The 19,698-nt window shown below is 35.4% G+C and overlaps 1 protein-coding gene across 1 annotated transcript in view; it reads right to left on the reverse strand.

The window, feature by feature from the left end:
* The window catches only part of GPATCH2 (G-patch domain containing 2), a 127,549-nt gene that overhangs the window by 87,309 nt on the left and 20,542 nt on the right, over window positions 1–19,698 (reverse strand). The window contains exons 4-5 of the mRNA XM_074897232.1: window positions 18,169–18,351; window positions 17,322–17,401 (exon numbers count right to left, since the gene is read on the reverse strand). Of these exons, the coding sequence (XP_074753333.1) occupies window positions 17,322–17,401; window positions 18,169–18,351 (263 nt within the window). The remainder of the gene's footprint in view (window positions 1–17,321; window positions 17,402–18,168; window positions 18,352–19,698) is intronic.

The raw sequence follows: 19,698 nt of genomic DNA on the forward strand, positions 1-19,698 counted from the left end.
CTCTCGTTCCTGCACCTCCCATCATCCCACCCAACGGACTAAGCGTAACGTGCAGTGAGGGGATGGGAGACCAAAAACCAGGGAGGAGAGGTGTCTGGAGGGAAGGCAAGGTGGGCTTGTCTAAGTTTTTGTTTTTATTTTTCAACACCAGGATCAGTAACTGAAAGGCTGTTAAATGGCAATAAATTAAAATGACTCGCATTCCCTAACTGCAAGCTGTGTTTTAGCCTACAACAGACCCCTAAGCCAGAAAGCTACCAGTCTTAAAAACAAATAAGTAAGTTTATCCTTGGACCATAGTACTTAGTAAATAAATTGATACTATATCCTTTATGCTATCCCAGAGCTTTATTCCTGTAAAGACAGTTTACTATTATATTGTTTGTTCCATGAAAATCATTGTTCTACTCATGCTGTCACAGAATAACTTTTAGCCTGGTTTTCTGAAAAAAAGACCTACATAATTATATGCAACTTTTGACCTCCTAGAACTCCCTCGCTAGCTTTTAAGCCCATTAGCAAATTTTAGCTGGCTCTAAAAGGAGAGATGTCTTAAAAATAAGTTTTTATTTGTGACACCTAATGGGCAGAGACCCCCAGATCAGTGCCCACACTCCAGGGTGACATCAGCACAGATAGTCAGCTCACATGTGGAGCCTGGAACAATTCATATCACAAGCTGCCCCTTTTAAAACAGGCAGGTAGGAGTTATAAGGATTGTATACATGTATGCAGGTTTAAAGAAATATGAAACAGGAACTGTGGGTATCACTGGGAACAGAGAAAAGACTGAAGCCAGAAAAAAAAGGGAAGGGGGAGCCAAGGTTATTGTGGCTAAAGAATTTTATAAAGTGGCAGCGGAAATTCTTAAAAAAAATAGAGCTCTTTGTGATGGCTGAGAAGAATTTTATTTGTTAACTGCATTTTATATACTGTCAGCATGCAAACTGGCATTTTGTTAAACTGGCAGTCTGTTGAAAATGGATGTTCAGAGTCTGCTACGTGAAATACAACACAGTAAACATAAGCACTTCAGTTTCTGAAAGTCCTAGAAGCAGCACCCATTTTTCCATCCCACAAAACCAAGTCAGTGCTTCCCAATATATACAAAAATACATACAGAATTCAGAGACATCCACAGCCAGTAAAGCACATCAACTGATTAATACCTTTCCAGAATACCACTTGGCAAGAGAAAGACATACAAAGATCACAAGCACAGGACAGGTATAATTCATTGTTTTTAGGTCAACTTGCTTCACTTAGAAGAGGCTAAACAAATGTAAATAAACAAAAGCATATGGCATAACACTTGCACAATCTCAGAGGGGTTCTCCCCAGTCTCAATCTTCCACAACCTACTATCCTGCTGCATATGACAAAAACCTCATGTTAATGCCTGCCAAAAGAAAACTGCTTATCCAGCCTCATTTGTTTGACAGCTTTTAAATCAGCCATTGCCACACAGTAGGTGAGACCCTGACAAACTCTCAGGAGATCCTTGACCAGGTGTAATTGGCACCGAGAGAATTAGTAAGGATTCCAGTTCTGGATTATCACTTCTGTGATAAAAGGTTTAAAGTGCCTGGGATTTGCCAGTCTTCCCCAAATTGTTCTTCAGAGACAAGTTCTTAAGTGTATAGGAGCTGGTGCTCAAAGAACAATAGCAATACTTTTCTGCCAGGCCACACATCCTCTAGATACTAAATATTGGACATGTGGATCAAAAAAGCATACAGCTATGTAAGTTTTAAGAAGAATGATGTACAAACCTAGACAAGAACCACCAGCTTCTTCAGACTGCTCAGTGTGAGAAAATGTGTTAAGAAAAGCACACAAAGCTTTAAAAAGTCTGCTCTTAGAGAATTTGTGCCAGGCATTTTGCCAAAGGATAGATCATTAATGGTTTCAATGATCTCCCCTTGGAGAGGGGGCTGCCAAGGCAAATCCTCTTAGTTATACTAGAAAGGTTAAGTGAGGTCAAAAAGTCCCACCTCTCCCCAGCTGTGGGCACTTCACCAGTTTGATAATTTTGATAAAGAAATAAATGAATGCTTTAGGTGTTTACATTTAATTACTCCGATGCCAGCAGAGTTTCTAATAACCAGTATTATACTTAGGTTTGTGTCTGCTTTGATTAGCTCTCTTAACAGCCGACCAGCTTTGTCACCCTACTGGAATAATCTGTTTTGCGCAAGTCAAGGCCATTTGAGACCTCTGGGCTATGTATACACTGACAGCATGGCTGGCCACTTTCAGCTCCTCCAGCAAGACAATAAAATAAAGGGGACACAGATGTACCTGATTCTCCAGGCAGTTTTCTGTCTCCCTTTAGGTTAAGGTAAAGAAGAGAGCCTATTTATTTTCTTCTGAAGGCATAAAAAAATAGTTGTGCTTGGTAACACACTTTGAAAGCCACAGATAGCATAGCGGACAATACCTCAAGGATATTATTTACCTTCCAAAGCAAAATGTCTAAACATTCCCCTGTTCCCTAAACATTTCTATGCACAGGAGGCAAGAATTAAACCTGCTTTCAAGAATAATACTTCTACAGCTGATCTTCACGGCAACAAAGGCATAACTGAAAATTGAATGCATTATTATAACGTTTAGTATCCCATCAAAACAGCCACAATGAGTAGAGCTATTGATTCAAACACATTCTTCACAGTGCAATGTTCTTATTTCAATTATTTTGCGATTAAGTTTCTTTGCTTTACTAATTTAATGGAAGAACTGTAAAACAAATATCCAAGAGAAATCCAGAATTTCTGAACATAAAAACACACAACAACATTCATTGAAAGGCCACCATTTTCTCAAAGAACCAGTAACAAACAGTACATCGCCTGCAATAATCTTGGACAATATTGCTAGCATTCTAGTGAAAGCTCTCTTTGAAATGAAACTATTTTCTACTCTCATCATCACTACACAATAAACTGGCAGACTACAGATATAAAAGATGCAATTTAACACTAGAGTTTCATATCTACACAGTAGTTTCATATCTATTAACCTAGCATTAAAAGAACAATAAATAGTTAAGGTCATACTTATCCAAGGTCCCACAAATTCTCAAATACATCCCTACAACTAAAAGCAGGTAGTCATATTGCAGCTTTCTGTGTTCATGAGGGATTTTTGGTCTGCTGCACTCTTAAAACTGCTCATCAGCTCTGACCATACCACCTGCAGTAGTAACTCCCTTGATGTAAGCAAAGCATGTACAAATCTCCCTCCACAGGAAAAAAGCAGCAAAATAAATCCCCTGATGAAAATCTTGAAAAAACACCCAAGCAGATTACTCTTAAGAAAGCACCCTTCCCCATCCCATGACATCTAAAAGAAAGAAAAGACTGTAACAGAACATCTGGACAGCTACTGGAGTTTGCTACTAATGGGTTATATTGACTCTGCTTATGTTTTGTCACTTTGTGCTGCTTTACTGTACACACACATCTCAACTTTTTTTCTTGTAGAAATCATGCTCACTATAGGAGTGTCTTCTGATTCTGAAGAAAACACATTTGCACTGAAGAGATGCGAGAATGCTCTTCCATGCAACATATGAACTTTCTGAAATAAAGAATCTTGGCGAACAATAAAGTCTGAGAAAGGATAGTAAAATTAAGTATTGATAAAAATATGTTCTGAAGTTAGAAAGATTTTACACAGAGTTAAAATGATCAAGTTTTTCTTATGACAATTGTTACTTCTGAATTCATTTACAGCCTTGTATCAGTTTACTCCATTAAATACTCATTATACTAACTATGCCTACTGAGGCTTTGCGAGCTTCTTTCCCCTCATGCACTACTTCCAAGCACAGAAGAATGTGGCAAAAGTAGTTACTCTTTCCATGGATCATGCATCCTCAGGCTGTTGGTTGCACAGGTTGCTTTAAAAGGTAATTTCTTTCCGGATTTTGCCAATTATTAGTACTAGTTAAGTGATCTCCACTGCCCCATGGCAGTGACAAATACATATTTAAACCAATTTAAGTGGACAACACATTTATAACAACTTGCTAAAGGACAAAAACATACATGATACTCCTGTTAGGTTCTTCCTCTAATTGTATGGTAGCTTACTCTGCCTTCCTCACATAGGTCATAATCCTACAGAGCAAATACCTCAGAATAAGAGTCCTAAGGGGACTCTAGATAGATTTATATAATTGCTGGAAACTCAGCTTTTTGCACGTGTTTTTGACTATTTTTGTTAACACACTGGAAATAGATTAGTACTGGGTAGTACAGATTTTGAAATTTTAAAGAGGCAATCTTTGCCCAACTTACCCTTGAAAAATTTTCTAAATACATGCATGATGTTTTACGTACCCCTTTACAAGTACTCTGAGTATTAGACTACTATTTGCACACAGTTGAAATAAGGCTTAGCAAATGTGTAACAGATCACACTTCCACATAAAAATAAGAAATTAACTTTGAGAGATATGAACATATTGACACTATTTTTAGATGAGCAGGTAAGACGTGTAATTAAAGCCTGATCTTTGCCTAAGAAAGCATCTGTTTTCTTTACTGTGTAATTAGTAAAATTAATGAATTCCAATCCATCCACACAAATTATTTTTTTAACTCTGAAATCAATCACTTTAAAACTCAAGATCCTTTCGGCTATGCAAATTTGCCAATAAGTGATACTGTAGATCAAGTTCAAATTATGAATGTAATATTCTTCATAGTTACAACTAAACCATTTTCTAGCCCTCTCCCTCTGTTCTGCCAATGTTGACATTGATATTATAAACAAAACACATTTGTGCACTAAGAATTTTGATACAGCTACATACTAGACTAAGCTTCTGATACATAATTCTTGTCAGGAAACTGAGTAGAAGATCACAGTATTTAACTGGATCAGAACAGGAGATCTGTTTATTGGGATATCTTAAAAAAATTAAGACTATCTCGAGCAGGAAACTGCTGAGCAGTGAACACAATTTCACAACACAGATTAGAAGATCAACCATTAGGAGAGTGATGAAAAATTTCTTTTAAAATTATTTTCTTCTTAAAAAAGTGTTACTTCTAAGAATGTGAAATGGCAGATGACCATGCTTGAAGAGGTTTGCATTGGATAACTGCAAACACAATAATGGGAAACATACAGTATGCTTTAGTGATCTCCAGTACCATCATTGCCTTGCTGCTGTAAAGGGACAACAAAAGGAGGCTTCTATCATACCCTGTATGGTCACAGCTGGATTCTAATTCAAAAGACCAATTCTGATTGTCAGCACTAAAAATCTTTGCCCAAAACCTCTGTATCTATCCATTTGCTATAGTTGTTTCAATCTTATTCTTTGGATCAGGGAGATGTGCAGGAGAAAACTAGCTAACAATCTACTAAATACTTGTTTTATGAATCTGGCCCTCAGTCAAGAAGTTGCAGTGAAAAGTCTTTTAATCACCTTCTGATCAGAATTTACTGGATTGTATCTAAGTTCAAGGGTATTAAAATGTGCAAAGGAGACTATGAAAAAATGGCTAGGTTATAGATTTTAACTTCTTAACTAGAAAATTGACTCAAAATAGATTTTCTAATTTACAATGAATCAAAAGAAAAAACATTAGACCATAGCAAAAGTGGCACAAATGTATCAAAAAGCAAATGAATAAACATTTGAAAAGATTTATTATTAGAAATTGTAATAAATTTTGGAAAGATGAATCGATTTTAGTTAAAAGGTATAACTGACAATTTATTGGGCGGGAAGATGCATTATTTTCCAATTGTTATCCACCTACAGTAAAACTGATTTGTGTCCTATTGTATTTTATGGAAAAGGAGAGAGCAACTTTCAGTGATTTAGATTAAATGTATTAATCATAACCAGGCACTGTGAACTATATATCTACTATTAAAGAAGATTTTTGACATTTAATTCTGTAGCAATATTTTGGCTCTGTACCACTCTTCCTAAATCCAATTCCTGCTACAGTTGGCAGATTTCTCCCTTTTAATTTTATGGGGCTTAAAGTAGCATTTAACCACCCATGCGGTAAATAATGCAGGATTAGAAATATTTAGTGTTTTGTTTCCCTTTGAAGAGTACTAATCCATCAACCCCCAAATATTTTTAAAACATTTTCCACATTCTAGTAATATTTAATGTAAGATTCAGTAGAACATCCTATGTAAATGAAGTTGTTTTCCTGAAACAAACCCCAAAAATCACATTAAACCTTAAAAAAATATGCATATACATCATTGATGAAGGGAAATTAATTTTATAAAGATATCAGTTTCTGCACAAAGAAAACTTTAATAAATCCTTCCAAATTTTTAATTATATATGATGCGACTACTACATAGTTTATTCTCAGTAAACTGACAAAATATACTTAATTGTTCTGTTCTCCTGAACAAGGGGTAACAATATATTTTAAAATATTTATGCCCAACTTAACACTGAAATGCTAGCTTTTATTTATGCAAACGCTCCCCTTGTTTTTAGGCAGTCATTTTCTATCTTTTGCTTAAGAGCATGCAAAAGCTGCCTTATGGGAGCTTCTATCAGGCAATGTTCTTAAAAGTTATTCTAGGTACTGCAATTTGTCTTAAATTGCCTTAGGCCTACACCAACAATTAGATTCCAGATTTTTATAAAAAATGAACAAAAGAGAAAGCAGTATGGCAACAAAAATCTCAATTGTCACACGAATGCTTTCTTTCATGTAACAGCATGACAAAACTCAGAGTAACAGCATGACAAAACTCAGAGTAACAGCATGACAAAACTCAGAGTAACAGCATGACAAAACTCAGAGTAACAGCATGACAAAACTCAGAGTAACAGCATGACAAAACTCAGAGTAACAGCATGACAAAACTCAGAGTAACAGCATGACAAAACTCAGAGTAACAGCATGACAAAACTCAGAGTAACAGCATGACAAAACTCAGAGTAACAGCATGACAAAACTCAGAGTAACAGCATGACAAAACTCAGAGTAACAGCATGACAAAACTCAGAGTAACAGCATGACAAAACTCAGAGTAACAGCATGACAAAACTCAGAGTAACAGCATGACAAAACTCAGAGTAACAGCATGACAAAACTCAGAGTAACAGCATGACAAAACTCAGAGTAACAGCATGACAAAACTCAGAGTAACAGCATGACAAAACTCAGAGTAACAGCATGACAAAACTCAGAGTAACAGCATGACAAAACTCAGAGTAACAGCATGACAAAACTCAGAGTAACAGCATGACAAAACTCAGAGTAACAGCATGACAAAACTCAGAGTAACAGCATGACAAAACTCAGAGTAACAGCATGACAAAACTCAGAGTAACAGCATGACAAAACTCAGAGTAACAGCATGACAAAACTCAGAGTAACAGCATGACAAAACTCAGAGTAACAGCATGACAAAACTCAGAGTAACAGCATGACAAAACTCAGAGTAACAGCATGACAAAACTCAGAGTAACAGCATGACAAAACTCAGAGTAACAGCATGACAAAACTCAGAGTAACAGCATGACAAAACTCAGAGTAACAGCATGACAAAACTCAGAGTAACAGCATGACAAAACTCAGAGTAACAGCATGACAAAACTCAGAGTAACAGCATGACAAAACTCAGAGTAACAGCATGACAAAACTGGAAAAAGGTTTCTTTTTCTCCAGTTTGACTATAGAGAATAAAACTGCAATCTACTGTAAACCTACTGTATCTATCTGTTTAGGTTCTTGTAAAGTAAGTCTTTTAGAACAAAGCAATCCAATGGGATGGGGGTCAGGCATAAGGGGAAATCGGGCACAATTTATCAAAAGCTCTTTAAAGTGTTATTTGATAAATGTTTAAAACATATACACATATAGCAAGACAGATGCAACAGAGTTTGCCCACTAGCTAGCAATAAGAAAATGACTACCTAAATAAACAATTTCCAGTTCTCTGAACTGAGGATAAGTTTCTTCCTTGATCTTTAAAACCATAATCTGCAGGAGTGCTACATCAAGGCTGGGAAACAACAGAATACAGAACTTATTCTCATACTTGTGAATGTAGGTTTTAAAAATCACCCGTCAAACGAGGGACTACCTAAAGTTAATAGTGAAAAAAGGAAAAAAAACAACAAAACAAAGCACAACAAAAAATCAGATCATCAGAAGCAAGTAAGAGTTTGCTGAATCAAATTGCAAGGGGCTGAGTGGAACAGATTTTCAACAGTTATCAAAGCTGTTGGACTGAAAGGGTTCACTTCGTCAGTTACTATGGTTTATGCTTTACTTGGAAAAGAAACTATAAAAGCACCTGCTGAGTCCTAACTGAAGGTACAGTAATTAAAAGGCAAGGACTATCAGTCTCTTGAACCATTCCAGTTGGAAGTGCTGATGTTAACAAGCCTTTTCTTGTTGTCCTCTTTATTCTGATATATGATATGTAATTCAGTAAGTGCACACAAAGGTCACTATGCTTTTGAAAAGTTCATATCAACATTATATGTAGAGTTTTCCACAACATCAGAGGAGGTTTGAATTTGCTTGTGACTCACCTCAACTCACAGCATTATTAATTTACTGATTACCTTCAGGAAATGATCTTTCCATTCTAGGATTGCTTATTATCATTTATTTAAAGTTAGCATTGCAGTCTCTGATATTGGGTAAACACGTTTAAGAAAGTATTCACTTCTGCAACTCATTCAATTTGAAGATCTCTCAGAAACATGAAACAAAGCCCAACAGTTCTGTAAAGAAAAGGGTCACTTCTGTATGCAGTTATATGCTTACTTGCTGTAAATACCATGTGATAACCATCAGAAGAGGCAGTCCCTAAAAAGTTTTAAGTACATTCTTCCCTCCTCAAAACTACACCTTCAATGTGCAAATTTGATTTTCTTATTTCAAGAAACAAAATGGTAGCAAACATGTTATTTTTCCAGCTAAGTCACAGGTAAGTTTGACTACAACCACTGTGGTTTGTTCCACTTCTTTAGGGTTATTTTTAACCAATTACAGAACATTGTCTTTATATCTGACTAAAGTCACAGTAATCAAACAGAATGGCAGAGGAGTACCTCTTCATCCCCATATCATATCTCTTATTACAAAAGCAGCAGAATAATTTACTCGGGCGATTCAATTTCAACACAATGCATTGTGTTTGTTACTTTATCTTCTGTGCTGTATTTTGAAGCTGTTTAATATAAGCATCTCACGACAAATTTCTGGAGAGGACACTGAAGATCCAGGTTATTTCAATGTTTTTACAGCTGCCACTTACTCTGGGTACAAGCCATATGAACTCAGACTGCATATAGAAAAAAACCCCAACATTTTAAGTTGCAGTTTGTATTTTAGCTTGTTATAAATCAAACACGATTAAAACATTTTCAATCCCCATCTTTGTTTTACAGTTATGATTTGAAAGACGAGCTGCTAAATGATATTGATCACTTTTTAGACAAGAATTTTTTAGTATGTGTTGCATAAAGCTAGACCAGAGCTAGCAAACGAAGCAAATGAGTGCATCTGAATTTAGATGATGTATTTTGAAACAAATCTAGGTCTATATTAATATGCTTAATCTAGATGTCTAGAGATAGGCAGAGTACTTCTATTGGATATCTAAATTACCACTATTCTCCCTATAGATGGCCACCATATGAAATGCAACTGAAAAAAGACAGACTATTTCCAAGTTGTTTCGTCTATCAGTAGCCCTCATTCTCCCACACCACCTATTCTACGCAGAAAGACAGTCTCCCATGGAGTGGAAAACGTACTCATGTGAGTTATGGTTTGCATTAGCAAGAAATTTTCAACAGTTTAGGAGTTGTATCTGATCATGTACTTGCTTTCAGTTAAGTGCTAAACAATCTGTTTGCTGAAATCACTGTCACTTGACATTTATGATGTTACTACAGCATGAGATGTTACTCATCAGCTAAACCAAGGTATCTGTGCATATGTTGCTTGACTATTACACGTATGATTTTTCTGTCTATTCTCTGCACTATTTGATCGAGTCCCTGTCAAGCTCAATACAAGGAAACACAACTCCTAACTTGACTCTGAATACAAGATGCTGTTGTTTTACCATTCACTCTTCAAAATACTGCTACAGAGGCATTAAGAAGTTTCTAGAAGAGACACAACTGAGTGAAGTTTTTGCAGAAAAGATATTACACTCAATTATATTTAAAGACAAATTCTTTCCATAATGATTGCACAGAAACATAAAACATCAAAAGAACCAATATGTACTTAGGAAATCAAAACAAGGCAATTCTAAATGACTGCAGAAGAAACATTTAATGCAGCCAGACACCAGAAAGGGGGATTTCTTTGTGATAAGCAGCAGAAAACAAGAGGAATAATTATGCTGCCTTATATTTTGAAGTCAGAGGTTTTTAAAATCATTATTATCTGTAAGGAGTGCTGTAGAACTGTATTAGATGTTTTCAAGACAGACACTAACTGAAGAATAAAAGGGATATCATTATGCTATTGCCCTGGTTTAAAAGTAAACTTAAGGGAAATTGTAGATGACTATCATTTGAGTGGTTGGGTTAAGGTGAATTACAAAAAATACTGCTCAGACTAACAGTTCATAGCACTTGTCACCATGAATAAACCACAAGATGCATTTAAAAAATAAGCAGTACTTTTGGCATTTCTGAAACTAATGCTGGAGGGCAACTATTTTGCTGAAGTGGGCTGCTGTTTCTGATGCTATACTTGAAGTCAGAGTCCAAGGAAAGACACTAAGTTACCACATTCACTTTAGCTAGACAGAAGTTAATCTTTGATATTTTAAAGATGTGTTTTGATCGTCACAGCAGGTGAAACATACCAAGAAAACTGACTGTGAGCTCTGTTGCAGAGTATCTGTTTCATTAGTTGCACCTATGAGATATCTTTATTTTGTTTATGAAGTACAATTTTACTTCTATAAGATATTGCCTGACACATTTAAACTATTTTTTTTCTTCCCTTGATAGGCATACGTTTTGTAAGAATGAAACTAGGACACAATTCAAGACTGTATACCCTAATTTACAAGATAAGTGATATAGAAGAAAAGAATAAAAACCGCACATGCTCACACCAGTTAGTGCCTTTACAGCTATTACTAACCAGCTGGGAAATTCTCTACTTTAATTATGGCAGAGGGGTTTTACACTTAGGTAACAGGACTAATAACAAAATTCACCAACCTTGGATTCATTGAAATCTAAACATTTGATATCTGAGTTACCTATAACTCCTTTATGACTAATGAACTGTAGTTTCAAATGCGACAGAAATGCTGTGTATTATTTGTGCCTGTTTGCTGGTTTGATGACACCAAGATGATGATAGACTTTTCATTAGACAATTACAAGCGACACAAAAATCACTGTCAGTTAAAACAGATTGTAAGGCAGATTATTAAACCATTCAGAGCTCAAAGGATAGGTAGAACTCAAAATACTTTGTAACAATGACAACTATACTGACACCCTGATCTACTAATTCTAGTGCTTTGCCTTGAACAATCACAGTATTTAACCGTGCCTTAAGTATGGGTACCACCATTGGAACTACCAATGATGGGAAACACTTTCACAAATACTTATCTACTATGAAACACGGTACAGGTATAATCACGATTCTTTTTGATTAGTAAGTATGCTAAGCTATTACTAAAGTGACTAAGAAGCTTTGACTCTTGCATCAGGTGGTTACCATGGCAGGTGGAACAAAGTATATTAAGCTTGCATCAGTGTAAGCAAAAGAGTTAGCAAAAGCCCACTTGAAAACTAATTTGTGGAAAAAAGAACTTCTTACTATGCAAAATACACAGCAGGTGTAAGAACAGTAAGCAGTTCCTCCAAAATATTAGATTCACGAAGTTAAGAAGATGACAGATAACTCAAGATCATCCCCAATATTCACACCCCATTTTTGAAACCTAGTGACAGAAGCTTTTTCTTTGTTTTCTCATAAAAATAAAGCTATTTCAACATGACCAACTTCTGAAGTCTAGAAGTGTGCCATTTGACTAATTCCTTGGGAAAATTGTAGCTTTTTGCCAATAGTGACTGAACACAGGAAGAATCAAAGCTGGGGCCTAAAAAGCTATCACAGCAGCACTCCTCTGCTAACAGCCTGAAGTTTTTGTCTGAAAAACTGTATCTGCACAAAGCACATGAGTGCAGGAAACCACTCATTCCTCAAGGAAGGTTTTCCCTCTATGTTGTAAAACTAAGGTACTGAGTTAACTAGTGAGGATTAAAAAAGCACGATTTTTTCACTGTATTTTGCATAAGCAGATAAAAATTTAAAACAATTACACACAAGGATAAAAAAATAAAAGGAAAAGCAGCAAGAAATGCTTTAAATAGCTGAAAATATTTTTGATGACAATAATTCTTAATAAAATCCCCATTATAAAAATCAAAAGTCCCTACCCTCCTATGCACTGGAAGGAAAATTCATTCACAGCTTTAGCAGCTTAAGTTTTCAAAATGTCATCCTCAGACACAGAGGCCTAACAGTCCTGATCTTGAACAAGTGAAAGGCTGGAATCCAACAATAGTTTTTTTATCAGACATCATCTAATACCACTTATATTTCCAGAGTTTGACATAGAGACTGTTGCTCCAAATGACAAAAGCCATTAATGGAAGAAAATAATTAAAACCAAACAGATAGCTTATTTCATGCACTTCAAAAAATGAATTGTGTTTTATATGACTGTATGCCACACCTTTAGTGTAAGAGAATTCTCCACAACACCAAACCAACTTTCCCTTGAGAAGCAGCGTTCCAAAAGCTGCAGAGCATCCATAAAGAGGCTTTTGATCAATACTGTAAAACCAATGCCCAACTTACTCTTTAAGGAAACAGTCCATAAATATGTAACAAGGTATCTTATCTAATACTGTTTCACTCAATTGCCAAAATATTTTGACAAGGAAAAAAATCCTGAAGACACTTGGCCATTTCTTCAGTTAGAAGGAACTTAGAAGCAGAAATGTTTGATCTTACATTTTGAAAGCAGTTAACTAAAAGCACAAGTGCTCAATACAACTTTTCTCCTCACATCAGAGTAGTAGTTATCTAACAATTCTTTTTTTTTTTTTTCCAGAAAAGCTCTTTTATCTTTGAACTTTTGAAAAAGAATCACAGGATTTGACAGAAATACCCAGACACCTTCAAGTAACAGGTCTCAGAATCGTAGCTTTCATTCTTTACGTACTTCCTGAATAATTACAACTATATACAGTCAAGCTCATAGCACAGCTGTGCAAAAAATCAATCCAAGGAGTACAAGACTTAAAATCGGCTGTCTTTAATATCATGAAATCAAAACCCATAAGATGAAGGTGATGAATGGAAAAATTGGCAGTTGAAAGAAAGCATCCTTTTTATTGGTCATAGTTTTGCACTTCAGCCCAGTGAAATCACTTCCCAGCTTCCAACCCAGACAGGGAATCCAGGCAGGAAGAGACGACATGTAAGACCCTCAAACAAAACTGCACAATGTCTCTCCCTGTCTCAGAGAAGGAACTGTATCAAGAACCACACAAGGAACAGCTAACACAGCAGCACTGATTTTTAAAACCTTCACTTATCTGTAACAAGAAGTTGTGAACAGAAGTGAAAATTTTCAGTCCTTATGTACTAAATTGGACAAAACAACTTGAAAACCTAAAAAGTAGTCTCATTCTATTTTCACTAACTATAATTAACTCTTATTTTCTTTAATTAGGGGGTTTGTGATCTCCCCAGGAATTATTCTCAGAAAAGCACGGCAGCCTTAATCATTGAATGTAAAGAATTCATCTATCATTCTACATCATAGAAATAAACCTTCCCATTTCCAATGCATCTAAAATGTTAGGTTTCTAATTATATTCTGCTAAATACCAAGTTTCACATGTAATTTATTGGAAAGGACAGAGATATAGTACTACATAAATGACATGCAAGTCTATAAACTACAGATGACTAGATGAAAAAAGCATTCCTCCTAAGAAATCGGCATTTCATTCATAGAGCACTACTACTAAACTGTAGGATTTTTGCCTAACAAAAAGAAAGCAGGTGTTGGGAATAGTTGATCAGGTCATATAACTGCAGAATTCAACCAAACAGTCAGATTTCATGTAATATACCTTATTTAAAATTAAGAGTACATTAAATACTAATATGGTATGAAAGTACACGTATCATGTTTCTGATTACAAAGTTGCTACTAGAAACTTGACACATGGGGATCAAAAGCACAGCATATTAGAAAAGCCATTTTCTTCTATCTATTTTCAAATAAAGTTCTGTTACAAATAACGCTGCCACAAAACAATGAAGACATCAAAAACCACCATTGTAATTATATGCCAAAATACATGCCTGACAAACGATTTAATTATGAATTCCATGATCCAAAGGATATAAGCCAGTTGTGCTGAATTTTTTTTATTTTCTTGCTCAGATTTTGCAGTTGTCATCTGTTGTATGACAACTCATTCAAGCTGCACATTGAATTAAGCAAGGATTTTCATAGTATTGCATGCTAGATTTTTACTTTTCTTGGTTGTCCAGTGTTGTGTGATCATTAAAAGTCTTTTGACTCAAAGGCAGTACGCTTGATGACAGAAAGACTCATCAGTTTGTTCAAATTAAACATCTCAGACAAAACGCAGGAAGAGCATCTTGAAAGAATCTAAGTACCAGCTGTGGCTACCTCTAATTGAAGTTCACTAACTAGTCCATAAAGAGCAGCATTCTTCCTCTGATTCTCAGCTCCTACTGCTTGTAGAAACCGTGGTGTAAAAATGACGCAAGCTGGCAGTTTCCTCAGTATATAGCAAATAACAATCACGCTCTTAGCCAGATGTTTCTCTCGCAGGAAGACACCCAAACAGGCATTAAACACTTTTTGACAGAGGACTACAATATAACAAGATATTATCATAGCTATTCATTCTGTCTTGCCTAAACCAGTAATCTCTTCAAGGCTTTGCTAGCTGCTGTAACTGTGAAACTTAAACTAAGCTTTCTAAAAAAGTTTAAACACACATTGACTGTATGCAAAGGGCTAACTATATGCTCACACTCCCTAGATACCAACTACATATCCTTAGACAGAATACATGATACTATGTGTGTCTTAGGTACTGTATCTCAGGAGGTAAATCCATTTCTTACTTTGTCTCCCTTCAAAGTCTGCGTAAAAGCAATGATACAGACAGCAGACTCCTTGCTGTTAAAAAGGAATTAAGTGATACCACAACTCTATTCAATGAGTTGAGTCTGCAGTGTTCTTTCCTCAGGATATTAATCTCTCTAAAAGCATTCTTGTTCTTCTTCACTGTTACCATCTAATAGCAGTAATTACTTCTTGTTCTGTGTTATCAGATGTCACAGGTATTAAATTACTTTTTTTTGTCATTGGATTGAAGTATCTAAAAAAGATTTTCTTTAAGAAGCAATCACTGACAAAAGGAAGCACACGAGCTCTGGCTTATACAGCTATGTTTGCAAGATGGATGCAGCAGATGTGCCCACAAACATAAATAGTCATTAAGAAGGTCAGAAAGCCGCATCTGAAGAGCCAACTGCACATCCACTCTATATATGCACTCCTGCCTAAACATAGTGGTTTAGAAGGTATGTTCACGTCAACCTTGTTTCACAACACTATGTAAATGATATATTTAATAACTGGAGGTAACTGAATTACCAGGTTTTAGTAGATCAGCTTGCATTTGTGTTACAAAAATAACAACAGTATCATCTCTATATGAGATATCATGACTGGAAGACAAAATGGGCTCCTAAGGTCAATACAGAAATGTAGCAGAAAATAAACACTAGGATTTTTGATTATACACACATATTCACAGTATATCTTAATCAATTGAAATTTAATCACCTTTTTACAATTTAGAGGAAAAGACAGTTTTTAGGGTAGTTAAGCCATGTATCATCAATACCATGAAGCTAACCTATCAGTTATAATAGCTCCTATAAAATACCAGAGTGAAATTGCAATAAGCCTAGAAAATGGGCTACAAATCCCAGATATGCTCAAGCAAGCACTGAACCAAAAATAAAAATAGGCATATAGGAAACCAAGAACTAGATAGCTTTCATCTAATTCACAACCACTAACAGCAGAGATCACAGGCCAAGGTTTTAAAGCATCTTATTCAGCTCCAAATGGCAATTATTGGATAGGGACTTCAATTATAAAAACATTCCCTCTTCAAAATGAGTTAAATTTCTAACAGTTCCTTTCTGTTCTCCCCACATATAATAGCCCTTACATTTCTCAGAAGCACCACATTTTGTTTAGACAAATTAAAATCTGAAAACACTTGATGTTCTCAAATAGTAAAGAACATCAGTGTTGCAGTATTTATCATGCTGGGGTATGTTTATTACACACTGATAAAGTCTCCCACATTCTCCTGTTCCAAACACTATTCTGGTAAGAAAGGAATAGACTGCACTACAATGAAGACATTTTAAAGTTTTAAAGTGAAGTCTCTCTTCTCCTTATGCATTCCTCCAAAGAAGAAATTCTTAAAAATTTATTAGAATCTTATTTTAGAAAAAAGCTAGGGGAAAATCCAATGATTAGACTGTGCAAAAATGCAAAGACAATTGGAATTTTTCTCTTCACTTGTAAATATTGCTCCTAGAGTTGAAGGCACTAAAAAAACTCCAAACATCTCTCATTTGTAGTCACAGCCTTAGGAAGGAATGCATGCTGTCTATGCCAGGTACATTGCTAACTTGCTTTAAATTTTTTTGTATATACCCTTTCCCCTGACCACACAGAAGTCAGCCAAACGAAAGAGAATATGGACAGATTTTTCAAAGCAGACTTTTGTGAGGGAAAAAAAAAAGTCAGAATTGTACCACAATCCATCCTAGAATGCTTTCAGGATCAGAAAAACTTAAAATAACTGGTTTTATTTTCACTGTGAGAGAAACATGTTTTCATATAGACATAAGATATACACTGAAAATGTTAAATAAGCCCCCCTCCAAACCTTTTCCTTCACTCAGTTCAAAATAACTACTGACAAACAGTATTAGACTGTTTCTGCCATTCAAGTACACACAAATATTCCATTACAACAGAATGTCAGTGAGAAGAGTGTTAACTATTAAAAAACCCATACACACAATATCTGGCAGCAGTAGCACTGTAATCTTACTGTTCCATCGCTTATCTACAAGATCAGGGAACAAGCATGAGAGGAATACACTTTTTAAAAAACCTCTTAAAAACAGCGCACATTAGTTTACAATAATAAAAACACCTACCAATGCATTCGAGTTTCCTGAAGCCTTTTTTATGTTTCTTGCTGGCATTCCATGAAGATGACTAAATCTACTCTGGAAACCTACAAAAAAGAAGAAACAATTCCAAGCATCTGGAAAACAAGCCTCACAAAAAATTGAATACATTCAGCATGCAGAGTAGCTTAAAGGTGATTTGACCACTGCTCCCATAAAAGATCTGTATTTGAACATAAGAAGAGATCCTCGTGGCAGAGGGGAGGTACAACAAAATTCTTTGGCAGCAAGCTGAGGTCTGACAACTTCAATCTTTAGACAAGAGTGAGTTCCTAGCTGTAAATGCAATCTAACACTGGTACCACTTAGTAATGGATACACTGGATCCACAGTTGCCTGATGTATTTTAAAGAAAAAAAAATATTTCTATTTTCTAAGTTACAAGCTCAATCCTTGCTCTAAAGGAACCCTTCCCTCTTCTCTACAAACAATAGGGCCTGACCATAAAGCAAAGCAGATGGTCACACTAGTCTTTCCAGCCTCCAAATTAACAAACTTCTACAGAATTCTAAAACATCGCCACAGAAGCCAGGAATAAAATGGAATATAAAGGTTCACTTTAAATAACACTTAATAATTCTCAGTGTAAACATTGAGACAACAAATAAAAGAGTAGTTTTACACTTTCTGACTTTTCTAATCATTGTTTTTAATTATTTCTCTCTAAAGATACCTTAAAAATAAAATAGTTCAAGGAAACAAGCCAGTAGCTGTAAGATCTTGTCAACATTTTACGTATTTTGTAAAATCCACAGATATCTTCCTACTGTGCCCAAGTGATTCTACAGTTTGCATTTGCTTGATTGCTACTTACCTCTCCGCCCTGAACGGGACATAAGAGGGAAAGTACCAGTTAAGATACTTTCAAAGACTGGATCAGGCAATTCTCTCTCCAGTTCTGTAGAGTCTTCTTGTTCCCACCATGGAATGACCCCTGTAATTCCACATGCTCCACCAGATTCATTTTCGTGAAACCAATCACTCTGCTCATCATCACCTGTGTGAGGGCAATATCCCCCAAGCCCCAAAAAACAGGGAGGAGCAGAGAAGATAAAAATCAGATGTTACCATCAATAAACACTCTGACAGGACGATTATTTCTTTTGCTTTATAGCTGTATAACAATTACTCGTATATAGCAGTTCTATTTGGAAAATGTTTCTCAATAGCATGACAAGCACTGCTATCAATGAAACCACATAAAATGTAATGTTTTTAAACCAATTTACAATAGTGAAAAACAATAATAAACTGGTTAATTCTTGCAATAACTGCAGGGAAATCCATTTAAGTTAATGCACTTTACATATTAACAAAAAACAAGCCTTAATCTCCTGCAGGGAATTAAAAGGTATAAAATTGTGAAACTAGTTCTTTGCAGCTGATAATGGTATATAATTAGCTTAATTTCATGATTTGTATGGCTAGTAAAAGGGAAAAACAATCATGAACAGATGTGACTAAATGAAGTTAATCCGATTAAGTTCACTTAGAAATAAGTTTTGAAAAAGTTGATTTTAAATGAAAACTGACAGTATCATGTGACTGAGAATTATGCTGCATTATACCACAAAGCTGGTCATTTTTACTGACAATATTTGTAGGTGTAGTATGTAAATACCCATATTTAAAGTCAAAAGTAAGACAAGACTGAAATTCTGATCTTAAAAACTTAGCTCATAAACGCACTGGCAACTAAAAATATATTGTTAGGTTTGTTTTAAAACATGTTCTTTTCTACAAACCTGGTATTTTACAGAAGATCATAAAATATCTTCACAAGACACGGCAAACTTAATTTCTTAAACCCTAAAGTTAGATTCCAAAGTACGTGCTGTATATTTTAATTCTACTTCAAAGTATCCAAACCATGCCTTGCTATTTCTGCATATAAATTGTCATTTCAATTTTTAATTAGGCAGAACCCAGCAAGACACAAATGTAAGATTTTTTAGACACAGTTTTCAAGCACAAAAAGCATTCAGGTAAAATTTCATTGCCACTCAACCCCACAATGAGAAAATACAAATAATGAAAACCCAAATCAGAATTTGAGGAAAAATAAAATTCAACACACTTTCTCCAAAGTTACTGCAATGAAAAAAGTATTTCAAGACCAAGCAAAAGTCAAAATGTCTGTAAACATTCATCAGGACAAGTACTTCAAGAAAATATAGAATAATTAAGGCCCCTCACTGGTTACTTGTAGGTGAAATGTTATCCTTACATCTTTAATGATCACTCCTAAAAGCGGAATTAGCAGATGTTAGAGAACAGGAACTCTTAATGGAATTAGAAGAAAACAGGCGAAAGAGATACATAGATCCAAATAAGATTTAAATTT

The sequence above is a fragment of the Athene noctua genome, chromosome 1 (genome assembly GCF_965140245.1).
Source record: "Athene noctua chromosome 1, bAthNoc1.hap1.1, whole genome shotgun sequence".
Classification (NCBI taxonomy): Eukaryota; Metazoa; Chordata; class Aves; order Strigiformes; family Strigidae; genus Athene; species Athene noctua.